The sequence below is a fragment of the Pygoscelis adeliae genome, unplaced genomic scaffold (assembly GCF_000699105.1).
Source record: "Pygoscelis adeliae isolate BGI_AS28 unplaced genomic scaffold, ASM69910v1 Scaffold124, whole genome shotgun sequence".
NCBI classification, from domain to species: Eukaryota; Metazoa; Chordata; class Aves; order Sphenisciformes; family Spheniscidae; genus Pygoscelis; species Pygoscelis adeliae.
Genome location: NW_008824791.1, coordinates 5175727 through 5187485, shown reverse-complemented (window position 1 = coordinate 5187485; position 11759 = coordinate 5175727). Strand labels below are relative to the sequence as shown.

At 52.9% G+C, this 11759-nt stretch overlaps 1 protein-coding gene across 1 annotated transcript in view; it reads right to left on the bottom strand.

The window, feature by feature from the left end:
• The window catches only part of IGSF3 (immunoglobulin superfamily, member 3), a 70200-nt gene that overhangs the window by 32061 nt on the left and 26380 nt on the right, over nt 1-11759 (bottom strand). Inside the window, exons 2-3 of the mRNA XM_009323908.1 lie at nt 2033-2443; nt 757-1146 (exon numbers count right to left, since the gene is read on the bottom strand). Of these exons, the coding sequence (XP_009322183.1) occupies nt 757-1146; nt 2033-2443 (801 nt within the window). The remainder of the gene's footprint in view (nt 1-756; nt 1147-2032; nt 2444-11759) is intronic.

Below are 11759 nucleotides of genomic sequence, written 5' to 3'. Positions count from 1 at the left end.
AGAGAGGAAACAAACACCGCACAAAATCCTCTTGCAGCTACCCTCTGCTTGGTCAAAGCCCACTGCCAGGGTAGCCTGGGCAACATGTGCATGGTTCGTCATGCCACAGCTACCTGAGTTTCAGAGAGCAAAACAAGGAATGAGTCAGTGGACCCTCTCCTCTCACCCCATTATTTCTGTATTTATGAAATTTGTCTGACAAACATTAAAGGCATTCAGGCAAGCCTCCGGCAGGGTTGTTTTCACCAGGGTTGGCAGACACACAGTGACCATGACAGAGCTCCATGCTGAAGAGCAAACCGGGGCTCGAGGAGCACATGAACCCTGGTTTCTCCCAGCAGCTCTTAGGTTTCCCAGCAGCTCTTAGGATAAACCAGGGCCAAGCTGGTCTCCCCGTTCCGCCTGCTGAGTACTTTAGAGCATCCAGCTCCCTGCAGAGCAAGGTGAAGAGAGGTATGAGGAGCAAGTCAGAGGCTGTCACGTGCGCCTTCAGCTCAAGGCCAAAACTGCCAGCTTGGGGCCATTACCAAGGTGAGAGCATCCCCACCTATGAACCTGACACATATCCCTCCTTCTCTATCATCCCCTTCCCATAAAAAAAAATAATCTTGCCAGCTGGCATTTCAAGCCTCCACAGCATGCAAATTCTTATCGTCCCTCTTCCCCACCACTGAAGTCTGGGCACATCACAGCCTTACCAGCTAGCTGCCCAGTAGAGCAATGGCCCCAGGAAGGGATGGGCAAGTCTCTACTTACTGAGGGGCAGGACGGTGATGGGGATGTTCTTTGGCCGCTTGCTCTCCTTGTCGATGAAGTCGCCTGTAACAGTCTTCTCCCGCTCAGTCACCCGGCAGTTGTACTTGCCGCTGTCCTCAAGACGGAGGCGGTAGATCTTCAGCACAAAAATGTTGTCACTTTCTTTGGCTACCTTGAGCTGGCCCAGAGCCTCGCGCTGGGCAAACTCATTGTTGAGCACCGGCACAGCGTTGGGCCCCAGGCTGGCAATGAGGGAGCTGTTGAAGGCCCAGGAGATGGAGAAGTAGCGGTCAGGGATGTTCTGTGCCTCCAGGATGCACCGGAATTCCACCGGCTCACCCACAATGTATGTCCGCTTCTCTGTCTCCAGCCGGACGCTAAACTCCTTATCTGGGGAGAGACAGACAAACTCACGTCAGCATGGCAAAGCCCACTGGGACAGCCAGCATACCTCACCTCATGCGAGGTATTTACAACTTGCCACTCTCTGTGTAGTCAACATCCCTCGGACACGTGCATCCACAGGTGGAGGGGCGAGGGGCTTGCTTTTGCTGTGAGAGCCCAGATCGGCCATGCTGCAGGAGAGGCAGCTTGCTGCCCAGCATGCAAGAGCTGCAAGACCTCCCCAGCCATAACCTTCTTCCCCAGCCATTACTCCTGGGATCAGCTCTGCTGCGGCACCAGCATCCAGTGGCACTGTGGGATGCAAGCTGGAGCCTAGTCCTGCTCGCACCCTGCTCAGCTGGGATTGAGAGGCAGGGCCTTTGGGGATATCAGAGAGGAAGAAAGAGCTCAGCTGGGTCTTTAGATCCTTAGCAGGAACCCGTACTGTGGGCTGGGAGAAGGATTTTGACTTGCAAACGGACCTCATGCAATACAGAAGTGCTTGCTGAAAGTTTTCATTTTATTTTCTACTGTGTCACTCTCACCTCCTCACGTACCAAAATTTTCATTGCCTGTGCTAGCACCAAGTGCTTAAGAAGTACGTTTTAGCTCCTGCGTCAGCCCCAGATCACTGGCCACATCAGAAGAGAGGGGCTGCCACTCAAGCCCCCTTGCTGCCCCAGTGTCCCCTGGTTGCTATTTGCTGACATCTTCCCCACCCGCAGGCAGTGCTTGGGCCCTCCTTTGCCCTGCTTCACCCTGCCAGCAGCCTCCCGAGCGGGGCACATGGCAAAGGAGGGAGCCAAGCCCCAGCCACCTAACAAGGCACAGCCCCCTTTTCCACCTCCTCCCACCACCCAGCCAAGCAAGAAAAGGCAGAGGAGACACTGACCGGTGGCTTGCACGTTGACGATGGCGCCCTGGGAACGCTTGCGGGTCATGGCATACCAAGACTTGTCTGGGTCCTGGATCCACTCTGCCGCCTCGCAGTAAAACTCGCCCTGATCTGATGGGTGGAGGTTGTAGATGGTGAGCTTTGAGGTGGTCTCCCCCACTTTGTCCAAGCGAACATCCCCCGTGGCTTGCCGCTGGGCGTAGGCGCTGCCGGCCCGCAGGACGAAGTCGCGGCTGAGGGAGATGACCTCCACGGGCGCCTCGCTGCCTCGCTGCCGGTACCAGGCAATGGAGACGTGGCTATGCTGGGCCGTGTTCTTGGACACCTCGCACTTCAGCTCCAGGGAGTCACGCTCCACTTTGTTCAGTGTCTGCGGGACCGCCGTCACTCGCAGCGAGTCGGGGATCACTGCAGCGAAGGGAGATGGGGAAACACAGCCCAAGAGTTAGCAACGTCGAAACGCTGAGTCTAAAGCCCAGACGCGTTAAAGGAGAGCTAGGGGAGAGGTTTCTTTTTACGGTTGTAATTAATCGTTAAGTATTAGCAAAGCCCTGTTAGCTCACATCTGGCCCCCAAGAAGAGGAGAGTTGTCCCCAAAGCCCTTGTCTGGGAAAGACCATGACCTGCAGCACATACTCCAGCGCTGTGCTTAAATTTTGGCTCAATGGCACAGGGTTTTCCATCACGCTGCAGAGCAGCACAGCTTAATACATCCACTTCCCATCGAGGCATTTCGTCACAGGCGGCCTCCCCTTCATCGTGTGCCCCCCACCATGCTTCACGACCCCCCTGCTGCCCACATCCTTCAGCCACTCCTTAACCCTGCACCATGGTCTTTGCCCCTCAGTCACCAGTGGGGCCAAGCTAAACATGTTTAGTTCCTTTAATCTTCCCTCATAAAATGTCAGGATATCCAATTCCACTTTCCTTCGTTTATATCATTTCATGTTTTAATGACCCCCTCAGGCCAAATGAAGGGGTTTCTGCATTTGGAGGGAAGTGGCTCCTCTGAGGGCAGCAATACAATTGCAGCATGCCCAGCGCCCACTCCCGGGACACAACCACGTCAAGGCACTTGGTAATAAAACTGCTGGCTACTTTTCCAGTTGATTAACCAGAGGAAAGGAAGTACAGCTGCTAAAATCAGGATGAAAAAAAAATTGCTGCCCCCCAACCTTGCTTGACTTTAGCAAGCATCTTAATTTTAGCAAGAGGTTCCACCACCAGAAGATAGACTTTCCTAAAAAGAAGCCTTTCTAGACTTCGTTGTCTCAAGAAACATCATGCGGAAAGAAGAATGCAAACCTTCTCCCCAGCTCTGCAGACAAAGCAGTGTTAGCGAGCCTGTTAATGCCCACTGTTTCGCCACGTACCGGTGGAATATAATTAACATATCTCAGTTTGGTTTCATTGGCAGCACTGGAAGGTTTGACGAAATTAGCTGAGCTGCCAAAAGCTGCATCTGTTTCATTCAGGCACAGCTACAGAAAGCAATGAGCTACAGTGAAGACAACCACTGGGATTGTTTATGGCAGAACAGTCAAAAGCAGAAGAGGGGAAAGAAAAAAGCCATGCGATGGAGTAAACGACAGGGAAATCTTCCTGTGTCCAGCCTGGATGGGAGCATTTGCTTTTACCATGCGTTCACTACCCAGGGAATTTACTGCCCCTGACAGGGAAAGTACCTGGTAAGGCCATTTACATTGCAGGCCATTGCCTCTGTCCCTGTAGCCACGTCTCCTCCTCCCTCCCTTCCCCTCATCTTCCCCACTGGGGCTCCCATCCCCTGATCACTGACAATAGCCTCTGGCAGACCATGGCCCAGATCCTGCCTCGCTTCGCCTTTTCCCCTTCCCTCCAACTAACCTTGCTGGTTCACGCCGCCTGCACGATAAGATTTAAATTTCTCATTTCAAACCTTTCTGAATAATTTCCAAAGCCGTGCAGCTCGTTTCTCTTTGCTCTTTAGCCACAGGCTCTTAAAACTTTTCTTAAGTTATTAAATTAAACCTGATCATCATCTTGCTGGAGTTACTTTCCTGCGGAACTGCTTTGAAGGCAGAGCTCCCTGCTACACCAGCCTCCGCACAACAACTTATGGGGTGAAAGCAGGTACCTGTGAAGAAAGTGTACTTGTCCTACTTCCCCCAATTTGAGAGCTCTGCGCACCCCACCGGTTGCCTGTGTGCATCCCCCCCAGCCCTGCTCAGCAGCACAGCCGCTCTCTGGCTAAGCACAAGGCAGAGAGCAGAGAGCTGCTTACCCCCAGGAGCCTGCCTGGCTCTGCGGGACAAGCCAGGTCATACTCGAGTAGGGGGCAGGCACTTGGCTTGCCAGACGCGGAGCTGCCCACTCCCCAGGAGTAATGCCGGGAAGCCTGTCTGAAGGCTGGGCCTCAGGTAAGCGCTTGCCGTTCCCCAAGCAGGTTAGAGGCTGGCTCAGGCAGCATTTCACCAGCTGGAACTGTGACTTCGTATTTCCAGGTCCTAACCTGGCTGGAGGGTTAGCATCTTTTACACTACGTGCACAAGCTATTGCAAAATGCATTCCTGGAGAAAAATCAGGAGGTGTCGGCATGCTGTTAAAGGCTGTAATTTAACTGTGGTAACATCTGACACGCTGTGCTGCATTCCTCCTGCTCTTGTGGTTAAAAAAGCCAAACAAGATTCTCCCAGTTAGAGGAATCAGTAAGACCTTTTGGGTTGCACGCAGCCTTGAGGCCGCTGTCTTAAATCAGCCTGGCATGGACACACATTTGGTTGGCGTCACCCTCCTAACCAGGAGAACTAGAGACCCGCTCGCTAAATGAAAGCCCAGTTTCTGAAGGATCAGACGTCAGGAGGGACAGGCAAGAGCCCTGAGCTGGCTGGGCCAGTGGGAAGGCTCTGTGCTTCACACCACCGCTCTCGCGCTTGGCCAGCGATGCACAAACAACTGTTTTAGTTACACTGCAAGATGTGCCTCGGGTACCAGGTTTGGGGAGGGGGGAAGCGGGTAGGAGAAAGGGGAAAATGCCGTTCTCAAGAGGCAGCCAAATGTGGCAGCAGGTCACAGCTCATTTCAGAAGCCTGACAAGCATTTCGTTCTGAGTGCTGCCGAGCACTGGGGACTCCCGCAGCAGGGCCGTAGGTCTGCTGGGGCTCACACACCACCCCAAGGCTCAGACCCCGCTGGCCTGCACTGACAAGAGGGCTACATGCACCTCAGCCCATCAGGCTGGAGCAGATCAGGCCTGGAGAGAAAAGCAAGCAGGGAACACCGTGAAGGCGCTCTCCAGGGCACGATGGTACACGCAGGGAGGTGTGTTATCAGAAGAGAAGTTCCTCCCAAGCCAGCTATCCTGCTCAGGCTTCAAGGACATCAGGTTGCAGATCAGGACACAAGTAATTCTTCGCATGACATTCACCCGGGAGCCCTGGCTCCACTGCCAGCCATCACGCTGCTGAGCTGCCTGCATCCATCCCGCAGCCACCCACCGTGGGAAGCACCAGGGTTTCCGGGAGCACACTGCAAGCTGAGCTCCACTTGAAAGCAAGGGTAAGCTTAGATGAGAATCATCACTGCGTGAAGGGGAGCAGGGCCACATCTGAATGAAAGCTGAGATGAATGCTGCAGGACACGTCCTCTTGCCCGCTCTTTCTCACCTAGCTCCTGCCTGTTTCTCCCCTCTTTTCAACGTGCTGTCCAGGCAGCCTGCCTTGCACTTCCCCCAGCGTCCAGCCTTGCCTCCTCCTTGTGCCCCAACACAAGTGCACCCCTGCAGCTGTCATGACCCCACGGAGGTGTCAGCAGAGCTCCCCTCTCTCCAGCATCAAGGTTAGGTTTGGCAGCGAGTGGCTGGACAGGGAGACGAGTGGCTGAAAAGCACTTGCTGGGAGCAAACCTATTGCGCTGCCGCCATCCCTGAGCCAGTCTGCTGAGTCTGGCCGCAGCTGACAGCATTGAACTTGTACTTACAGCACTGAAAAAAAGAGCACGAAATATAGCATTTCCTATTAGTCCCTAAGCTGCAGGTTACTGCAGAGGGCGCTAGAATAGCTACTTAGCAGTAGGTGGGCTGCTAAGCAGAGGGTGCTCAAAAGCACCCCCAAGTTTTGAGAGCTCCTGAAATATTAAATGCAAATATTGCCACTAGAGGGTGTCAGGGACCCAGCTAGGGAGAGTCCCAGGGCCCTGCTGCCAGGACAGAGGCGGGAGCCTGGAGATGCCCCCCTCTCCCCCAGGGTGGTGCCCATGGGCATCCCTCCTCAGGAAGCCTGCACACACAGCTCCAGTCAAGCCCACCTCAAATGCACACACCTCAAGTGACGAGCACTCTGTGAGCTACATAAAGTATTTACAGATGAGGAATTAAGGCCGCTTACTTTAGGATAAGGAACTGGCTTACAGTCTCTCAGAAAACAAGCAGGGAGCAGAGACTGGAGTTCCCAGGTTTGGCCTCAGCACACACCTCAAATTCTCTAATGTGCTCTCCTCCGAGCTCCAGGACCAGCTCCGTTTCCAGCAGCTCCTGGTGCCATGCTGAACTCTGCGTCAGGCGGACAAAGACAAGCCAGGAGTCTCCCTTTTCCCCAGGCTGGCTCTGGTTCGTCTGTGGGTATCCAAAACTCCAACCACCCCCAAGGGGTAGGCTATCAAAGCTCTTATGTGCCAGACATAAACCAGAGAGCTACCAACATTTCATCTACTCCCAGACAAGGCAGCAAACCTGCCTGAGATGCTGTTTCCTTGTTAAGCGTTGCAGGAGGGGCGTCAGGCTGGGAGCCAGAGGCTTCCTAGCTCGAGCTGGTAAAATAACACTGTGAAAATCACTTAGCACCATGGCAGCCTTACACTGTAGGCTCTTCAGGAGTAAAACAACTTCCACAGGCTATCCAGCACAGCGGGACCATCTCAGGCCACTGTAGGACAAGTAAAACCCACCAGCCTCTTCTTCCCTTGGACTCTGTTACAGCTTTTACCCACTGATACACTTTAGAGGCACCCTATGGTGCTACCCTGTGTCCCCAGCTGCCCCCTTCATATTACCTGGACAGAGCTAAGCTTGCCAAGTGTCAAATGTGAACTATTTAGGAAGAACAAATACACGTACTCCCTACTCCTAGGGAGCTGCTTCTGGCTGAGAAATACCGCTCTGGATTTTGCAGAGAATTAGTGCAAGAGTTATGTTTCCATCTGCCCCGTGACATCTTGTTGCCCTGCAGGGATCCCAGCTCAGCACCACAAACCTCCTTCCCCAGCCCCTGTTGTGCACACAAGACAGAAACAAGCTGCTCAAGAGGAACTGCAATGCCAGTACCACCAGTCCAGAGGCGAAGAGCGCTGGCAGGCACTGAATGGCACCGCAGGTGGGAGTGCGAGGCATGGGGACGCAGCGTTTCGTTATTACCCTCTGCAATCTGCTAACCCTCCTGCAGCCACCCGTGCCACCCCAGGGAAGGAGGGTCTGCCACCAGAGCCACCCCGATGCCACAGAAACAGCTGGAAGGGACCTGTTCTTTCCCAGCCACTGCAAGCTCTCAGGGAGCCATGCTCCTTATATCCCTCCCCCCCACCGCTATTGATTTCCATCCCTTACAGGATCCAAATACATGTGCATGCATGTGGCAGGAGGAAGGGGGTGGTGATAAGGCAGGAAAGATATCTAGATTAGCAATGTAATCCTCTCAAGCCCTCATGCCTGGCAATTAGCTGTACAGGCCAATCCGTACCTGCTGCAGCACACCAGACACCCCTCTTCCTCGTCGATCAAAAGTTCATGTAATGCCTTCAGCACGGAAGAGAACACATGCTGTGTTATACTGCAAAGCTGATGAAGACCCTCAAATGTCACCTTTGCAAGTGGACAAAACTGAGCAGATCACACCGCTGGTAGTGTCCTTTACTTGCCTTATTTTTAAGTCCCAACTAAAAACTCGCAGGTGGCCTGGGGCAGGCAGAGGAAAGCTTTGTTCCTGTTGTTGCTGCTTGTAAGTTTCCCCCGCTGCCCAAGGTCCTACCTGAGACCAGAATTTGAAGAGGCAAACCTACCACCCCAAGATGTACTTTTGCTGTGACTGAGGATGTGGGTCTCCATGCAAAACCTTCCCTCTTCTCTTCTCTTCCTCGCCTACCAACATACAGCAACAGGCTCCTGGTACCATGGGGAAAACGTAAAGCAAGTGTAAATAATCTGGTTGGTTTGGGGATTACTTTCCTTCCATAAAGCCCCACCTGCACTGAGAAATAAGGATGGTTAAAGACAGGTTTAAATGAAAGGTAGCTAAAAGACTACTAATTGTTTAACTAAATTAAAAAAGAAGTCATACACTTTCCTGAATTAGTCAGTAAATTCACTTCAGGCTCCTGAAGGGGTGAGCAGAACTTGCACTGTGGTCTAAAGAAAAGCAGTCAGAATATACTTTTAATCCTCGTGCAAATATTTAAGCCTTGTTTTAAATGAGAACGAAGTCACTTCCAGTTCCTGAACTGAAATACAGGGTGAAGCACTGCAGTCACCTGCAGTTGTATCACTGCAACATTCTGTGGTAAGAGCAGGAAAATAAAATAAAATAACACATCCCTAGTTTGCACATGTGCAGTTTTTTAAAAGGGCAGTTTTTTGTTACTGATTCAGCTGCTGGCAGAAGGCAAGAGGGGAATCAAAGAGTTAACTAAGATGGCATGGCAGTTGTTTCACAGCAGTAGTAATAAATCCTCCGATTACAATAGTATCCTTGTCGGTACATTAACGACTGGCTGGAACGATTATGCCGATAGAAATGCACCTCCCAAAGCAACTGGGTGAGTTCAAGCAGCCAGTGAGAAAGGGCGCAGGAAAAAAAAAGTAACTAATGTAGAAGAAAGGGAAAAGAGAATCAGACAGAAAACGCAAAAATTGGAAATTACGTCAGCTTTCCGACTCAAGGGCCTGAACTTCTCCTTGCATGCTGCAGGCTCCGTTAGTCGTGCACCCAGCCTGCCCCGCATGCCGGTTCGAGGCTGTCACTATGCTCCCTCCCAGGCAGCGGCAGAGGATCCCATTGCACAACCTGCTCCCACTCCACGACGCGCCTTGCAAGAGGAGCTTCCCAGCCAAAGCTGTGCACCCAAGCCACATGGGACCCCCCAGCTGGATGATGCAGTCGCAAACCAGTGCACCCACCCCGGGCACACGGGGTGGCGATGATCTCCCGCAGCTTCCCAAGCTCCACACGAACCCACATGGGTTGGCAGCAGGTGCCCCATGGCCCCACCAGCAACCCCTTCCCTATGCACCCAGGGCGGGCGTGCAAGGGGAACGGACGTACTCAGCCCCAGCTCTGGCTTGTCCTTGATGGACCCAGGGGAGCTACAGCTTTCCCAGCTGCTCACAGGTGCTTTGGCTCCAGGAGAAAGGACACCCGCCCTCCCCTTTCCCCCTGGGCTTTACTCTGTGGCTCCAGCCCTGCCAGCATAGACCTGTTCAGAGCAGTTCTCCGAGCCTCCTCCTGCCAGCAAGTGGCGGATGCTCCTCCAAAATTGCTGGTCCCCTTCCTTCCACTGCTTCAGATGCAGTGTGGCAGCAGCTGGGAGCACATTCACACCCTGTTTCGCTGTGCCCCATTGCCTCTCTGCCCTCAGCAAAAGCCGCTTTGGGGAGCAGGGGAAGGTAGGCTCCCACTAACAAGCTCCTTCTCCTCTCTCCACCTACCCTGTCCCAAAGCACCCCAAGGAGCATCTGGTTATTAGGACAGTTAATTGAGGTAGAGAACTTCAAGTGACCTCATTAAAGAAAAAAAAAGAGGAGAAACCAGAAAGGGGTGGTAAAAAGACGAGGCGGCACCCAGCAGGGAGAGTCATTATTTGCTCATTAAGCAAAAATTAGCCGGAGCATTGGTGGAGCAAACCCTGACAACAGGCAGCCCAAGGAGCAGAGATGCTGGGGACACAGAGGTGCCCAAAGAGCACGGTGAGCCGAGTGCGTGGCAGGGGTAGAGAGCACAGGCCTCACGTCTGCCTCCATCTCCCAGCCATGGCAGGGAGGAAAACCTTTACTCCCTTGCACATGCACACGTTTTTTGCAATCCTGCTCTGCGAGGCAGATGTTCTTTGTAAGGAAGAGTGTGCAAACCAGCCTGCAAGTAAAAAAAGGCATGAGATGGTGGCAGAGATGACATCCAAAGAGACAGGGGTTTGCCCTTCCCTGCAGTGGGGAAATTTTTGCTTCATGACAGCCTGGATGTCCCTGCTCTGCGACCCAACACCTGACAAGACATGGTTCCTCGGTGGGCTCTGTATTTGGGCTCTGTGGTTGCAGCACACCCCATTCAGCAGGCCGGCACTCCACGCAGATCCAGACAAGATTCAGGCACACTGCGGCACTGCCCTGCTCCTGCAGCTCTGCTGAGCGTGACGCTCGCACACTGGCCTCTGCCTGGCACGTCCCCGGTTGTGGGACCTCCCCGTGCCCCAGCTGCACTGCCCAGCACAGCACTGCCAAGCACCCCACCAACCCTCTCCGAAACAGAGACAGGGGGAGACATCTGGGGAGGGCAGCAGTGGGCTGCAAACCACACACCACACCAACCGCTCACTTGTGGAGGCAATAACCTCCAGCAGCAAGCCAAGGTGAGTCAGCTCACAAATCCCTCCTTCTCCGCCTCCCTTCTGCTTCTACAATCTCACCTTTGTGAGGATTTAGCTCTCCCACTGATCCTGAGTGCCACCAGCGAGCTACTGCAGCCTAACGCAAGCCTAAGCCACTGCAAACATGAGGGCAGAGCACATCAGCACGCACCTCTTCCACCGAGGGTTAAGCTGATGTATTTTACTTAACAGCACTTGTGAGCTAAGAGCAGGGACGTGAGAATTTGCTGTGGCTTAAGCTGGCACAGGGCAACCTGCTAAGCCCCAGCCTCCCGGAGCCCGCAGGACAGCCAGGGAAAGCAAAAAAAAAAAAAAAACCAACAAAAAAACCCAGCAAACATGGAGCCGAGGAGCTGATGCAGCCTGGGCTCCTCTGAAGCTGTGCATGCAATGCTGTCTTGATGTTTTACACCTCTGAAGCTGAAGTTCAGAAATTATAGAAATGGGAAGCTTAGAAAATCCTCTTTTCTGCAATTTTTTAAAAGCCTTATTTCATTCAACCTAGCGCACTTAGGCAGGCAGGCAATACAAACAGCTGAACAGGGAGAGAGTCATGAGGCATCGTTTCAAAACAATCAAAACGCAGCTCAGGCCATATTCCTCCTGGACTATAATAATGTTGGTGGTGCTTTATAGTCAGGTGAGTCGCCCTTCTTAAAAATCAATTTTCAATGAGGATTCTCCTCTACTTCAACTATATAAGTCAGAACAGGAGCAACACTGGAGATAAGAGTGCAGAGCTGCTTTCAGAGATTAGTGCCCCTGCTTCAAGAGCTCGGCAGAGATCACACAGGAGGTCAAGGCATGCACGTGAGAGCTGTTTTTCCTTCATTTATGCAATAATGAAGGTTTTGAGACTTTGCAAGTGCCTTTTTCCCATCTGCCTTCTGGGACCTGACCTGTCCCGAATGCTGCAAAGCCTGGGACCAGAGCTTCCAATGACCCCTTCTGGCCGGTCACTCCTTAAGCTCAGCTGCAAGGATTTGCTTTTGCCTCTGGGGCAAGATGACACAGACCAAGACATGCTTGGGAGACAATTTTTGTGAGCAGCATTTTTTAAACTAAAAACTCTAGAGGCTCCCAAACGGAGAATCTGGGTCCATCCCCTCCAAAATCC